The sequence below is a fragment of the Sinocyclocheilus grahami genome, unplaced genomic scaffold, assembly GCF_001515645.1.
Source record: "Sinocyclocheilus grahami isolate Dianchi unplaced genomic scaffold, SAMN03320097.WGS_v1.1 scaffold257.1, whole genome shotgun sequence".
In the NCBI taxonomy this organism is placed as follows: Eukaryota; Metazoa; Chordata; class Actinopteri; order Cypriniformes; family Cyprinidae; genus Sinocyclocheilus; species Sinocyclocheilus grahami.
The window spans coordinates 461,570-478,655 of NW_015505436.1; the positions used below are offsets into that span (position 1 = coordinate 461,570).

General features: G+C 34.8%; 1 protein-coding gene across 1 annotated transcript; it reads right to left on the reverse strand.

Annotated features, from left to right (window-relative positions):
• Window positions 1–1,466: 1,466 nt before the first annotated feature.
• Window positions 1,467–12,378, reverse strand: LOC107598826 (pyruvate kinase PKM-like). Its single transcript, XM_016290261.1, has 8 exons — window positions 12,345–12,378; window positions 10,872–11,056; window positions 10,278–10,369; window positions 3,427–3,558; window positions 3,165–3,351; window positions 2,780–3,050; window positions 1,804–1,954; window positions 1,467–1,724 (listed from the first exon to the last, which is right to left on the reverse strand). The coding sequence occupies exons 2-8, from the start codon at window positions 11,020–11,022 to the stop codon at window positions 1,482–1,484; spliced, it is 1,227 nt and encodes a 408-aa protein (XP_016145747.1). The 5' UTR covers window positions 11,023–11,056; window positions 12,345–12,378; the 3' UTR covers window positions 1,467–1,481.
• Window positions 12,379–17,086: the final 4,708 nt, after the last annotated feature.

The following is a 17,086-nucleotide window of genomic DNA, read 5'->3' on the forward strand; positions in this document are numbered from 1 at the left end:
TGGATCCTCTGCAGTGAATGGGTGCCGTCAGAATGAGAGTCTAAACAGCTGATAAAAACATCACTATAATCCACGAGTAATTCACACGACTCCAGTCCAATCAATTAAAGTTTCGTAAAGTTAAAAGCTGCATGTTTGTTTAAAAAAAAAAAAAAAAACATCAAGGCATTTTAATTTAAGCCATTGTTTCTGGCAAAAATACTAGTCCATATTTCATAATCAAGCTTCCTCCAGTGAAAATGTCCATCCCCTGTCGTCCTCTCGCATCAAAATTAACAGATATATTCGCTTAAAACTGTTTTGGACTATTTTCACTTGCAAACAATGCTTGATCTGTGTATGTTTCTCTCCTGATTCAGACGAGATGACTTTTCACCTTTAGAAAGCAATATTATGGATAGAGGACTCTTTTAACCAAAAGCAACGGTTTGAAATTAAAAAACGCATCAATGATGGATTTGGACAACTTTTCAGTTCACTAGACTTTAATTGACTGGAGTCTTATGGATTACTTGTGGATTATTGTGATGTTTTTATCAGCTGTTTGGACTCTCATTCTGACGGCACCCATTCACTGCAGAGGATCCACTGGTGAGCAAGTGATGTAATGCTAAATTTCCCCAAATCTGTATATTATTAATTATTAAGTATATTTAAGTGTATTATTTCCATAATAAATGTATGCTAAAGTATACCTCTTTTTCACAAGGGTTACAGTTAAAGGGATAGTTCACCCAAAAATGAACATTCTGTCATTAATTACTCACCCTCATGTTGTTCCAAACCTGTAAGACCTCCGTTCATCTTCAGAACACAAATGAAGATATTTTTGATGGAATATGACAGCTCTCTGACCTTACAAGCAAGGAGATCGGTAAAATAATCCATGTGATATCTGTGGTTCAACTGTAATTTTACGAAGATACGAGAATACTTTTTGAGCACAAAAGAAAACATAAAAAAACGACTTTATTCAACCATTAGTATCCTCCGCGTCACCCTGGCGCCATTGTGTCAGCTGCGTCACGCGGATACGCTGTTTACGTCGTTTGCGCTTTGATCTGAACAAATTTTTTTTTTGCACACAAAAAGTATTCTCGTAGCTTCATAAAATTACAGTTGAACCCCTGATGTCACATGGACTATTTTACCGATCTCCTTGCTATGTTTCTGGACCTTGATCATGTAAGGATCCTTGCTGTCTATGGGAGGGTCAGAGAGCTCACAGGATTCATCAAAAATATCTTAATTTGTGTTCCGAAGATGAACGAAGGTCTTACGGGTTTGGAACGACATGAGGGTGAGTAATTAATGACATAATTTTCATTTTTGGGTGAACTATCCCTTTAATTGCACATGTACACAGTACAGATACAGCTACAGCATTAGCATTTAGATAGTGTTTAGTTTTGCTAGATTCGCTTTTGGAATTAAGAGGTTTAGGGTGAGATTACATGAATGTACTGCTTAGCAAGCTAAACTTACTGTGCATTATTAACATTAGCATTAGTACACTTATCAGGCACCAGACAGGTAAAGCCAGAAGGTGGCGCTCTTGATGGATACAGTACCTGGTGCTGCGTGCGCACAGACTCTAGAGGGTATTCACCCTTTGCGGTCTCTCCGCTCAGCATGATACAGTCGGCACCGTCGAGCACGGCATTGGCCACGTCGCTGCTCTCGGCACGGGTGGGGCGGGGCTTCTTGATCATGCTCTCCAGCATCTGTCAGTCAAAGAGACAGTCAGATTGTGCTGGCTGAACTGAGCCGGCTCACTCGCTTCTGCATGATGTCTGTCCTAACCTGTGTGGCGCAGATGATTGGTTTGCCAATCCTGTTGCAGCGACCAATCATCATCTTTTGAGCCAGGAACACCTTCTCAGTTGGGATCTCAATACCCAGATCTCCACGGGCGACCATGATACCATCGCTAGCCTCCAAGATCTCATCATACCTACACAAATAAAGAAATGCAAATAAAGAAATAATCAGAGCAACAAACTCAATCTACAAAACACAACACATATTTACAGTAAGGAATGCCCACTTTGAAATAAATTCCAATTAATATACTGTATACATACAATATATTGTTGCATTATATATTAAACATACACATATATATGTACACACACACACACACAGACACACATTTTTCAAATTTTTTTGTTTTTTTTAAAGATGTCTCTTATGCTATCCAAGGCTGCATTTATTTGATCAAAAATACAGTAAAAACTGTAATATTGTGAAATATTTGCATATAACTGTTCTATTTGAATACATTTTCAAATATAATTTCAACAACCATTACTCCATTCTTCAGTGTCACATGATCCTTTTGAAATTTGGTACTCAAGAAACATTTCTTATTATTATTATCATTTAAGTTGAAAACAGTTATGTTTTGTGGAAACTGTGATATATTTTCTTTCAGGATTCTTTGATGAATAGAAAGTTCAGAAGAACAGCATTTATTTTACATAGAAATCTTTTGTAACATTATAAATGTCTTTATTGTCACTTTTGAATGACAATTGAATGCATTCTTGCTGGAAAAAAAATCTTACTGACCCCAAACTTTTGAAAGAATATTTCTACATTAAAAATTTATTAAAAAAATATTTTCAATGTATATATTACAATATTTTAATTAGGTTTTTAAAATATATAATAAAAATATTATGAAATTTAATAATTATTATATAATCAGTTAATTTATGCTAACAAATATTTACAATTTATTTTATTTTATTTAATATTTCTTTCTATTATCACTCACTTGCGCACACCCTCATGGTTCTCCAGTTTGCTGATGATCTTGATGTCTTTGCCTTTCTCTCCAAGCACCTTCCTGACAGCATGCACGTCAGCAGCTTTGCGGATAAAGGAGGCAAAAACCATGTCGACACCCTGCTCCACACCAAACTGAAGGTCCTGAATGTCCTTCTCAGACACTGCAGGCAGGTCAACTTTGGCCCCAGGCAGGTTCACACCTTTCTTGCTGCCCAACATGCCTCCGTTCTCAATCTCGCAGTTCAGGAAATCAGAACCTGGAACATTAAACAATGTTAAAACAACACAGTCCTGCTGTGACGTTTCAAAGGCTTGAAAATACTATGTGGTTATGATAGGTGAGATTCATTGAACTTGAACTTGGACCTCACCAATTTCCTTAACTTTGAGTGAAATAAGACCGTCGTCTACGTAAATATGGCTGCCCTGCTGCACCACCTTTGTAATGTTCTTGTAGTCCAGCCACAGAATCTTGTCATCGCAGTTGTCCTTGAAGCTGTCATCCAGAGTTAGCTTGATTATGTTACCCTTGACAAGCTTGATCTCCTCAGTGCCACTCTGAAGAAACCACATACATGAGGTCTGAGTTTAAAAAATTGAGAAGAACATCAGAAAACAAGACACTATACTTACGCCCTTAATAAGTCCAGTCCTGATCTCAGGGCCTTTGGTATCCAGAGCAATGGCCACTGGTCGGTACTCAATGCTACCAGCTCCAAAACTCTCAATGGCTTCACGAACATTCTTGATGGTGTCAGCATGATACTGCATTAAAAAAGTTATTTACAGTAAAAATGAGTGTCAAATGTTTTAAATATTAACTGTAAGTGAGCATAAGATGACAGAAAATGTCAACTAAAAGTACAAATAGGGAAAATAAGCATGAACAAGAAATATATAAACAGTGGCCAATACTGATAAGTTAAATTAGCGCGTTAATGCAGGCGATTCATTTTTCCAGTTTAATGGCGTTAAAAATATTTAATGCAGTTAACGCACCCCAATAACAACTGCTGCTTCTGTCTATTTTTTCTTGACAAGAATTGCATTTATTTAAATGCAGAGCATCTTTATGAGCACATCAAACAGGAGACTTTTCAGACGCGCTCCACTTCGCCTTAGCGGCAGGCGCTAGTCAAACGAGAGCAGAATTGGTACAGGTGACGAGGAGCTTCAGTAGAACATCAGTGATCTGCAGTCAGATGAGATGTTGTCAGGCCGTATGTCAGCAGAAGCTAATTTTCCTGTCCTGTCAGCCATTACAATGTGCTCGTAGTGCATGCTCTTCAACTGCACCCACAAATACGGCGGTGTGCTCTGCCTGTCGCCTGTATAATTTCATAATAAAACGAATGAAACTATGATCATGTGCGTCAGATCCACATCACGTTCAGCAGCGGCAGCTCTTAAAGTAATAGCAGCCAAATAAACTAATATACAGCTGCTGTGATGTCTGTTCATCGAACAAAAAAAAGAAAAAAAGAGGTAATCAATAACTTTTGTAGCTTTAAGGATTCATCTATATTTAATTTAGAATTTAGTGTTTGATAACTTTATTCAATTTCTGAACATTTCCTACTTGCTGAAGGACACAATAAATATGACATTTATTATAATGGATTTATGTGAAGATTGTATTAGTTCACTTAAATTAAAGTTATTTTTTAAAGTCTAATAAATGTGAAAATCGATAGCTCTCAATTATACTGTAATGCTGAATGGCTATATTCAATAGTTTAATATTAGGAAAAAAGAATAATTTCCTAGAGACATCAGTAGTATTGGTATCAATGATACTTACTTTCAGTCATAAAAAAAGATGCCTCTAAACAAATACTAAAAATATACTGTCTTTATGTTGTTTCCACATTAATTTGAAGATCGAATGTGAAATTATTGCAGTATAAAAGTATATTTAAAAACTTTTTTAATTTCGATTAATTTCAGAAAAAATGTGTGATTAGTTAATTTTTTTTATCGATTGACATCACTAATTATATTATGTATTATTATTTTCTTGCAATTCTGAGATTTCATCTTGCAATTCTGTCTTTGCTATGGAATGAAAAGGTACTTCCAACATCTTATAATAATAATTCTCCTATCAGATTTAGGCCATGTCCACACGTACGCGGGTATTTTTATAAACTAAGTTTTTCCTTCTTCCGTTTAAAAAAAATCTCCGTCCACATGAAAACGCAAAAGCATGCTATGAAGGACTGTCAAGAGCATGCCAAACCAACAGGTGGCGATATAATCTCAACCGTAAAGCCATGTTGGCCAATCAGAAGCATGAAAAAGTTTCCTGTAGGCGGAGATAACAGTGCAGGCCAAAATCTCCGGTTTCGCTGTCTTCACGATAACACTGCAACCGGAAAAGATTTTCAAAGAAGATTTGAAAATCTTCACCCTGGCAGCAGTTTTCAAAAATGTTCCATTTAGTGACCTGGGGCCTCATGTATAAAACTTTACGTAGATTTCATCCTAAATGTGTGCATACGCACAAAAGCTAGATTTTGCGTATTGTAGCGTCTCGACCAATCTGACACACTAATTTTTATTTGATTTAACAAATCAATTATTCATTAGATTAACAAATCGTCACAGTCCCCTCACTCAATAAACTGGATGCCAGGATTTCTGCTGAACACCATCCCCCCTTGGTCACCATGACAACTAATCATGATATCACTGGTTTTATGACTCACCCAGGAATGTGAGTAGGATAACCCACTCTTTGTCCCCATAGTTATGGTTAATTATTCATATTTCCTGTCATGAGCTGATTCGTTACAGTATGTACAGACGTTTAGAGATTTATAAAGCCATGCGTACGCCAGAACCTGCGAAAAATACCCTTTGTAATACCCAGTCAGCGGAAGATTGTGCGTACATGAATCTCCACCCCATCTCCTCCCCGAAATAGCCATATATGGAGCTTACAACGCCTAGTTTTAATATGCATAACGTCATCTGCATATCATTTCCATGCATATTCCATCCACGTGACACCATGTTTAACCATGGGGTACAATACGTTAGGAAAATATGAGATACGTACTATAAATCCTTTTTGAGACATCACATTGCTATTCAAATGTATGCAATTTTGCCTATAAAGTAAACATATATTTTAGAATGTATATTTGAATGGAGATAGGCCTTATTTATTTGCAGTGTAAATAACTGCCTGACTCACTGTGTCAATAACTAAACATTTTGAAAATAAAACGTGCATATCTTACAGTTTCCTTCAAATTCTATCTTTTAAATATGGTGTTTGTCACAATATTGGGAAGAGCACGAAAGGGGTTCTCATTAGGCTACTGTCTGTGCGCAACACTTGTGAACAGAGGTTCTAGAGTACTGTCATCAAACCTGTTCAAACCAGCCAATGGACTGTTGGATCAACAAGTGCATCTTTATGTCTGTCGTTACCGTATATGTTCCAAAGCCATCAGACGAATCAAGTTCACATCAGTGATCATTCTTTTTTTAGTTTGTTAGTTCTCTTATAATCCATTACAGCGTACAAAACAATCGTAGCAAAATGGCAGCAGCTGTGTTTGTATGAAACGAGAGAGTGCGTCCGCGATACCAGGATGACATAATTAAATAACTGTACACCATTTTGAATCGAGTTTTAATATTTTATTAGCTAAACAAACGCAAAGCTTCCACCAAGAAAAAAAAACGTTCCTAGCAAGAGTACAGTGCCGACTTCAGTTACCCGGATGAACCTGTGTTATCAGCTTTTACCGGTTGTTATCGAGGGATAACATACCTCAGAATGTTGCGACTGACCAATTAGAATCAAGTATTCCACAGAGCCGTGTAATACGCGGGTATAATCAACATCTTGCCGTGCATTAAAGGATTTTAAATGCACAGATGCGCTTCGCGTCTTCGCGTCGTTGGCCTTCACATCGTGCATTTAAAATCCTTTAATGCACGGCAAGATGTTGATTATACCCGCGTATTACACGGCTCTGTGGAATACTTGATTCTAATTGGTCAGTCGCAACATTCTGAGGTATGTTATCCCTCGATAACAACCGGTAAAAGCTGATAACACAGGTTCATCCGGGTAACTGAAGTCGGCACTGTACTCTTGCTAGGAACGTTTTTTTTTCTTGGTGGAAGCTTTGCGTTTGTTTAGCTAATAAAATATTAAAACTCGATTCAAAATGGTGTACAGTTATTTAATTATGTCATCCTGGTATCGCGGACGCACTCTCTCGTTTCATACAAACACAGCTGCTGCCATTTTGCTACGATTGTTTTGTACGCTGTAATGGATTATAAGAGAACTAACAAACTAAAAAAAGAATGATCACTGATGTGAACTTGATTCGTCTGATGGCTTTGGAACATATACGGTAACGACAGACATAAAGATGCACTTGTTGATCCAACAGTCCATTGGCTGGTTTGAACAGGTTTGATGACAGTACTCTAGAACCTCTGTTCACAAGTGTTGCGCACAGACAGTAGCCTAATGAGAACCCCTTTCGTGCTCTTCCCAATATTGTGACAAACACCATATTTAAAAGATAGAATTTGAAGGAAACTGTAAGATATGCACGTTTTATTTTCAAAATGTTTAGTTATTGACACAGTGAGTCAGGCAGTTATTTACACTGCAAATAAATAAGGCCTATCCCATCAGACGAATCAAGTTCACATCAGTGATCATTCTTTTTTTAGTTTGTTAGTTCTCTTATAATCCATTACAGCGTACAAAACAATCGTAGCAAAATGGCAGCAGCTGTGTTTGTATGAAACGAGAGAGTGCGTCCGCGATACCAGGATGACATAATTAAATAACTGTACACCATTTTGAATCGAGTTTTAATATTTTATTAGCTAAACAAACGCAAAGCTTCCACCAAGAAAAAAAAACGTTCCTAGCAAGAGTACAGTGCCGACTTCAGTTACCCGGATGAACCTGTGTTATCAGCTTTTACCGGTTGTTATCGAGGGATAACATACCTCAGAATGTTGCGACTGACCAATTAGAATCAAGTATTCCACAGAGCCGTGTAATACGCGGGTATAATCAACATCTTGCCGTGCATTAAAGGATTTTAAATGCACAGATGCGCTTCGCGTCGGGTGGTTCTTGGCCTTCACATCGTGCATTTAAAATCCTTTAATGCACGGCAAACCGTTGATTATCCCTTACATATTATCTGTGACCCTGGACCACAAAACTAGTCATAAGGGTTCATTTTCAATGAAATCATTGAAATATTCAGCTTTCAGATCACCTGAAAGCTGAATAAAGAAGCTTTCCATTGATGTATGGTTTGTTAGGATAGGACAATATTTGGCCGAGATACAACTATTTGAAAAGCCTTTAAAGATATATATCCTTCAGATCTATTTTGATATATTTACAGTAGGAAATTTACAAAATATCTTCATGGAACATGATCTTTACTTAATATCCTAATTATTTTTGGCATAAAAGAAAAATGGATCATTTTGACCCATACAATGTATTGTTGGCTATTGCTATAAATATATCTGTGCTACTTATGACTGGTTTTGTGGTCCAGGATCCCATATTATATTATATTACATTGGCTCTGAGATCTCCAAGCAACCCAACTTCATCATGTCATTTATGTATGGCACCATTTTTGTCCTTTAGAAACATTAAAAACTCTTTTTAGACTATGTTTTCTTCTTTGTTCTGCTTGTACGCTGATTCTTGCTCTCAGAAGGAAGTTTTATCGATTGGCAGCGTGAGCTCTGAGACCTGTAAAACTCTACTGAACACGATGTTACAAAATAAAAAGAACAAAGCGAACATGTCTTTTTTGCTGTAAAGTCTACAGCTCAGTCAGTGTCTTTGTCCTGTGTGTTCAATCGCAGGCTCGAGGCAGAGACAGAGGTATATATATAGAATCAGGGTGAGACAGGTTATGTTTCTAGTGACCCACAGAAACATCTGACTGCTTCTGATCTCAAACTCTTAGTTTTTCTGTGAATTAATATGACTGGTCTGACAGCTTTACTGATAGTTAAGTCAAATTTTGGTTGTCGTCTCTCTGATTACAGACTGTGTGTAAGCAAATAACAAGACAGTCACTTCACAACCAGATCACTACATGTAGAAGTGTCCATGAGAGTGGCTAATTCTAACAATGCTATATTAACAATAAAAAGGTAAATTATTTAATACAATTTAGAGTGAAATTATACAAAAGGATAGTGTTGTATTGTGACTGATTATGAATTTCAGATAAAAATGGATCAATATGAAATTAAAAAATGAAATCTCAGGTTAAATATGGTAAATTTACAGTGATCTCAGGTCCAAGTATGATATTAGTATTAACAAATGTTGAAATAAAAACTAATATTAATGTTAGTATTAACATTTAATAATTAATAAGATGATAAATAGGATGAGAAAATAAAGAAATATTTTAAAGTAAATAAAAGTAAAATATATGCAAGTTATAGCATGTATATTATATATTATAATAAAGTAAAATATTAATAAATTTTTTATTGAGGTAGAAAGTTTTAAATTAAGTTTTGTTAAACTATAACAAGATTAAAAATTCCATGATTTTTTAATAAATACCTTGCAATGTGCAAACTGTAAATGGCATATTTTTAATGTAAATAAAATAAAAATAAAAGTAAATAAAAGGTGAAAATAAAATAAAAGATTTAAACACACACACACACATACACACACACATATATATATATATAGTAAATTATTTGTATGTTTTGAAATTACGTTTCACTAAACCAAACAGATTAATAAATAAATCCATAATAAAAAAAATAATAATACCGGAACTATTTTTTTTATGCTTTTAATTTAATACATTGTATAGTATTGATTTTACATTTTTACAAATATTTAATGTTTCAATCTTGATTTTCTATTTTTTAAATGGTTTTAAAAAGAAGTTACAACATGAAGATGCTTAGTAATGCTCACTGGAACTCTCAATGAACTCTGTGCTCATATTTACTCATCATATACTAGAAGCAACTTTATTAAAGACGAACATGAGCTACTGACCTTCTCAATCCCCCAGCCACAAATATCTACTGCCTCACTTCATGATAGCATGCTTAATGTAGTAATCCGTGGCAGTGGTGCCATGCAAAAATAGGTAAAAAGCCATGACTTTTAAAGGGGAGAGGTCAGCGCAGTCTAAACTCACGCTCTGGCTTGAGCTCAAGATGACTCTACTCAGTGTATCGACCAGACAGATCAGAGCGGCTAACAAGATCAGCTTACAACTTCTCACATTTGAAGAGGCACGAGGGAAATGCCACAATAATCGAGGATCTACGATTGTACGAAAGTCAAGGCTGGCTAAGAGGATGAAGACTTTCTGAATAACTCTTATTACAAGATTATTAGACTGCTTGATGATATAACAATACATGTGTGGATCATTACGGTGGAGGCTAACGGAAAATGTTCCATAATGGAGGAGATCATGTACCTCGTGAGTTCCGTGGGAGAAGTTCAAACGTGCAACGTTCATGCCGGACTTGATCATCTCCTTCAGGATCTCCACAGATCGGGAGGCAGGTCCTGCATTAAGATAAAACATATTGAAAAAGTTTTGAGGGACAATTTGCATTACAGGAATAATTCACCCAAAAATGAAAAATGTACTCACCCTCAGGCCATCCAAGATGTATTTGAGTTTGTTTCTTCATTGGAACAGATATGGAGAAATCACTTGCTCACCAGTGGATCCTCTGAAGTGAATGGGTGCCGTCAGAATGAGAGTCCAAACAGTTGATAAAAACATCACAATAATCTACAAGTTTAACTGATGGACTGGAGTCATGTGGTTTACTTGTGGATTATTGTGATGTTTTTATCAGCTGTTTGGACCCTCATTCTGACGGCACCCATTCACTACAGAGCATCCATTTGGTGAGAAAGTGATGTAATGCTAAATTTCTCCAAATCTGTTACAAAGAAGAAACAAACTCATCTACATCTTGGCCTGAGGATGAGTAGATGTTCAGCAAATTTTCATTTTTGGGTGAACTATTCCTTTAAGTTCCTTACATGGTTCACTGACCGAGCGTGCAGACGATGCCTGTGTTGCGAGACACTGTAGGTTCAGAGTCGATGTCCAGCAGACACAGGTGCTCCAGGAAGGTTTCTGCCATAGCAGCGTGCATCTGCTGCGTCTGAATGAAGGCAGAGCCCGTAGTCTTTGTCTGAGACATGGCTGGAGCTGCGTCCACGACTGCTAGAAAAGTCCTGGAAGAAGTATGGACAAAGCAGATTTAGATGACTTATGCAAGGACAGTGATTTTTTATCCTCAGGCCTTTGGAAACACCTTTAATATATACTTAAGTGGAAACTGAATGTAATGTTTTTCGACACTTAACTGCATGTTAATTGCAATTAAATGAAAATGTATTACAGTTTAAATTTATATTAACCGCAAGTAATTGAACTTAACAGTGCTTTTTAGACCCTCTTAAGCAGGACTTAAGTACATATCTTCATGCAATTTCTTTTACACTTGAAATATGGTTAAAGTGAACTGCTGAATATACTGACAAGCATTTATTGTAAACTTACATATAATTTCATTTCTATTATATCTTGTATGTAATAAATTTGAACACTTTTTGTAATTACTCATTTGTAATGATAAAGTTACACTTAAGTACATTTAATATATATTAACTTTAAATATAAAATCAAATAACACACTATACGGTTAAAATCATTAAGTATTACATGTGTTTAGTGTGTTAGTCAATGAATCAAAATTAGTTTACCTCTTTAAAGCACAATAAAATGATTAAAAAGTACTTTTAACGCAAAACTAAAATGAATGACATTAATACAAAGTATTTTTTTTACAAAGTGTACTTGTGTTTAGAAACAGTCATGAAAGTGCTATATCTTTTAGTACACTTAAGTGGCCTTTTCCTTAATTTTATATTATCAGCAAGTACATTTTTATTAAACTACAAGTACACTACAAGTGCACATTCAATGCAATTAAGCACACTTCCTTTTCACAAGGCTGAACAAAGCAAGATATTCACAGAATAATGACTTAAATTTCATTCAGATGCTTGCACAAAGCTATCATATATGGTTTAACATGGTTCAAAAGAGTACATGAGAGCCAGTGGCAGCACTGCCTGAGCCAGAAAGGAAGAGTGTGTTTAAATGCATGACTGCACACACACATTCCAGCACACTGTGATCTCAGGGTAAAAAGACAACTTGCCAAAGTAATAAAATATAGTGTATAAACATAATAATTATTATTTGATAATAAATATAATGTCAACTAAATGTGTAATTTATTCATACATTTCAGCTCCAATTTTCACCAGAAAGTGGCAGGTTAACTTTTTAATTACGTGGACAAAAATATTTATTTCTAATCACATTTAAGGTCCAAATATACATTTATTTTATTAGCAAAAAAAAGTCTCCAAACAGCCAAAGCGTGCTTTCAGTTCGTAGCATCTATTTTGATCTGCCCTGTTTAAATGATCTGTCGAGTTCAGTGCCTCCTACCTCAGAAGATGAACGCACGCCTGCAGGAACTTCTGCTCTCTTCCTCCGCCACTGTCTCAATTTATCCAGTCTGAACTGACCGGCACTACTTCCCACAGCTCAACGTGTTCCTCCGACAGGGTCTGTATAGTTCAATATTTTGAATTGAGTACAAATGATTACATTAATAATATTAATACTACGATATATTGATAATATTGATATAGTTATTATATATATTGAGGACTATTTCACTTGGCGCGAACGTTTTTTCAACCACCCGCAGATTAATAGGAACTTGATACCGTCATATGAGTGAGTGTGATCGTTTCAATCTGGGATTTAATGAACAAAAGACACGTTACAAACATTTTATTGTATGAATTCAGATTTCCATGTAATATTTGCCATTCTATTTGATTTTTATTGCTAATTAAAGTATTGTACGATTCTATTTCACTCCTCACTGTTTACAGTAGACCTACATATGACTTTACCCAACACCCTCACCACTCCTTCATGTCATTTCATAAATACCAGCCATTGCAGGCATCTGGAGTACTAATAATAGCTCAAGGCCTACAGCTGAAACTTTGATGCCCATGATAGAAGAGCTGCTTGTTTGATTTGTTGCCTATTCTGTATGCCATTTCCACTGAGTAGGAAAGGTCAGATCATCTGATGCTTTGCATATATATCCAAATAATGTTTGTCATAATTAGTCTGCCATTAAATTCACTACACATACTTACCCTTCAGTGTGCAAACTAGAAAGTCGTTGCTCATGTTGCAGATATGTTGATTGATGGGTAACAGTATGGGTGACCTTTAAAACTGCATAGCTTCCTGTCTAACATTAGGCCGTACAGTTTTGCCCGCTAACAATCATGTTTTGAAATGTTGAATGAAAAATGTTGGTTTCTATGCAAAGACGTTTTGATTCACTTCTAGGGAGGCCATTTCCATTTTCTGGTACAGTATGTTCTCCATGTCAAAGGGCACGTCTCAAGGAAACCCTTGACAAGTGACATATGAAAAGCTAAGCTCTTAAAATACATCTGGCTTTGCTTTATCATATCACACACTGATCTGAATTACAGGTTTGCAGTTTCATACATACTTCACAAGCTGCATGTACTGGTAATGTATTAAGTATTATAAGTAATAAGTCATTAGAAAGCATCTGCTATTAACATGAATATTACTTAATGTATTTTTAATGTCAATCTCTTTGATGCATTCATGTAATAATATAGTCATCTAGCACACCATGTTTTACCTGATTTAATTTGAAGAGAGATAACTACCTAAAGATTTGTTTTCACCCTTGAAAACAAAATTTTAAATATTTAAATGATTAATCATTTCAATTCAATTTAGTTACTAAATTCAATTATTAAATGACTGTTAATAACAATAATAATACTGTTGTTGTTGTTGTTGTTGTCTGGTTGGACCTGAAAAATGTATAGTGTGGTAAATTCATATGAAAAAAAGTAAATTCTTTAAAAAAAGAAAGAGAGGGATATTAATGGGTTGATACAGAAAATAAGTATAATAATATTATTATTATTATTTAAATGTTAATATATATATAATAATTGTTTGCAAGATTTGCATTCTTTGAGAACATTCTGTGGTCAAATTTTCTTTTCTTTTCTTTTATTAATTTTTAAAGATGCAAAATGAGAAGATCAAATGCAACCCCCTGCATGTCCATGACCTGATATTTTCATCTCTTAATGCATGCTGTTGAATTGTGTTGTGTTGAATTCCATTTTGTGTTCTTGTCTGTTTTGTTTTTTTTATTTATGCTGAGTTCTATTCTATTTTTTATTTGAATGTGTTCTTTTATGGTGTGTTAAGTTCTATTCTGTTGTGTTCTAGCCTATTGTGTTGCATTATATTTTCTATTATATGTTCTGTTCTAATGCATTCTATTTATTTTTGCAGTATTTTCTATTTCATGTTTTATTCTATTTAGTTATTTTATGCTGTGTTCTGTTCTGTTCTGTTCTTTTCTTTTCCCTCTTCTGTTGATGTTTCTATGAGTAAGACAACCACTATCTCCCTCTAGTGGACAATAGACAATACTGAAAACATCAGGTTAGCTGCTTGGACAGCTTCTCTATATGCAGAGGTTATATTTAAACACCCTGCGCTCAAGGCACACCCTACTTTTAATCTACATCTGCAGCAGCCAGCACTCTTGTCAAACAGTAGATATTTTCCCTATACTCTTTTTGACACATCCACTGTTCTTTCGTATCTCCAGACATTAGGAGATAAGGTTTGTTGTGCTAAATTTAGATCCATTTGCTTTTAATTGAGGTTCAGCTGTCTCTGGTGCATATGCAGGCGCAAATGTGCCATTTCATACATCCCACAAAGAACTGATATAAGACAAATGGCTCATGAGTATTGTCGAGGCATTTAAGATAATGTCTTGTATGTCTGCACTATGTTTGTACTTTCTTCTACACTGGAAGCTCCTGTCGTCAAGTCAAATTCCTTGTGTGTGTAAACATACTTGGTAATAAAGCTCTTCTGATTCTGATTCTGATAATTAATTTTATTTCATTATTTTATCAAGTATTTAATTATTTATGCATATAGATATTAGTTGATCATAGATTAGTTGATATAGATATTTATGCATACAGATATTTATTTAGTAAAACATTGTATTATTTAAATGTATTTTTAGAATTTTAACTAGTATTACTGCTTCTTAATCCCATTCTCAGTTATGTAATAGAATGACAGACAGCACATTTTCTTACCAGAGAGAGTCTTAATTAAACATTTTACATTTTAATTGTGACATTTTGAACCATCTGTAATGTACACAGTGACTTTATGCAGTTTTTAGGTGGGTGCTTGGTGTCTGAGATCACACAAATGACTTAACTTGCATATTGTAAAAGCAATGATTTTGGTACTGATTTTGGTACTGGAAAGATGTATGTCTAAAAAAACACCCTTGGTGTAATGTGAACATGATACAAGTGGGAGGGTTTGGGCCATTGGGAGGTTAAATTCTTGTGTGTTCATGATCTCCTCTGCTTTGTACCTTTCTGACAATTAAATGGGCCGCACTCACAAAGTCTCCATCGCCATCCATCTCTTTCAGATCTCCTGTGTTGTTTCCCACCCACTAGAATGACTAAATGATGAGGTACTGTCACAAAGCAACCTATTTTTATCCTCTCAAATTTCTTGTTAAATGATCAATTATGAAAATGACTTTGTTGAAAGCTTAACATTCCTGAAACAGGATGTTTTTGTTGAGGACTGAGGCCCGTCATGACAATTCATATGAATATTTATCATCTTTATAATCTATCAAACATTACGTGTAACACCAATGCATTTGCTATAAGGAATAGAACAAAATAGGATTGAACAGAATACAATAGAACAGAAAACAAAGCACAACATAATAGAAAAATTTAACAGAACACAACTCGGCAGATCCAGATATGATATAATACAACAGTAGTATAGAATAGAATGTAAAATAACAGAACAGAACACAACAGAATAAAATAGAGCTCAACACACCACAGAAGAACCGAATAGAATAGAAAGCAGAATAAAATTCAGCTCACCACAGAAGAACAAAATACCATAAAATACAACTCAAAATAGAATAGAATAGAACTTAACACATCACCGAAGAGCAGAACACCACACCACACAACTCAGCAGAATAGAACAAGATAGAATTGAAATTCAAACAGAGCACAGAATGGAATTCAACTTACTACAAAAGATCATAACAGAATAAAATAACTCAGCACAATAAAACAGAACTTAACACACCATAAATCAGAATTGAATAAAACATTAGAACAGACCTCCAGAAGACACCAGAATAGAACTAAATAAAACAGCACAGCATAAAAATTAAACTTGAAACAAAAGAATAGCATAGAATAAAACAGAACTCAACACAATATGCTAGAACACAACAGAATAGAAACCATAAAATAACAGAAATTGAATAAAACAGTAGAACTCAACATCAAACAGAAAAAAACAAAATAGATGAGAACACATAATGGAATTCAACTCACCAGAATAGAATAGAACAGAACAGAACGCAGCATAAAATAACTGAAAAGAATAAAACATGAAATAGAAAATACTGCAAAAATAAATAGAATGCATTAGAACATAATATATAATAGAAAATATAATTCAACACAGTAGGCTAGAAAGCAATAGAACTTAACACACCATAAAAGAATATAACACAATAAAACAGTAGATTAGAACTCAACATGAAACAGAAAAACAAACTAGATGAGAACACATAATAGAATTCAACTCACCACAATAGTATAGAATAGAACAGAACAGCATAAAAGGACTGAATAGAATAAAACAATCAAATAGAAAACAACACTGCGAAAATAAATCGAATGAATTAGAACAGAATATAGAATAGAAAACAAAACTCAACACAATAGATTAGAACACAACAGAATATAACTTTGAATAGAACACATTTGAATAAAAGATAGAACTCAACATATAAAAAACAAAACGGAAATGGAATTCAACACAACACAATAGAATATAATTGAATAGAACACACCATAAAATAACTTCATTAAAAAGATATAATAAAATAGAACACAGCACTGCACAGACAAATAGAACAAATTAGAATAGAATATAGAATGGAAAACATGACTCAACACAATAGAAGAGAGCAACAGATCCAGCCTTTATTAAATGAATGACACACACACAGA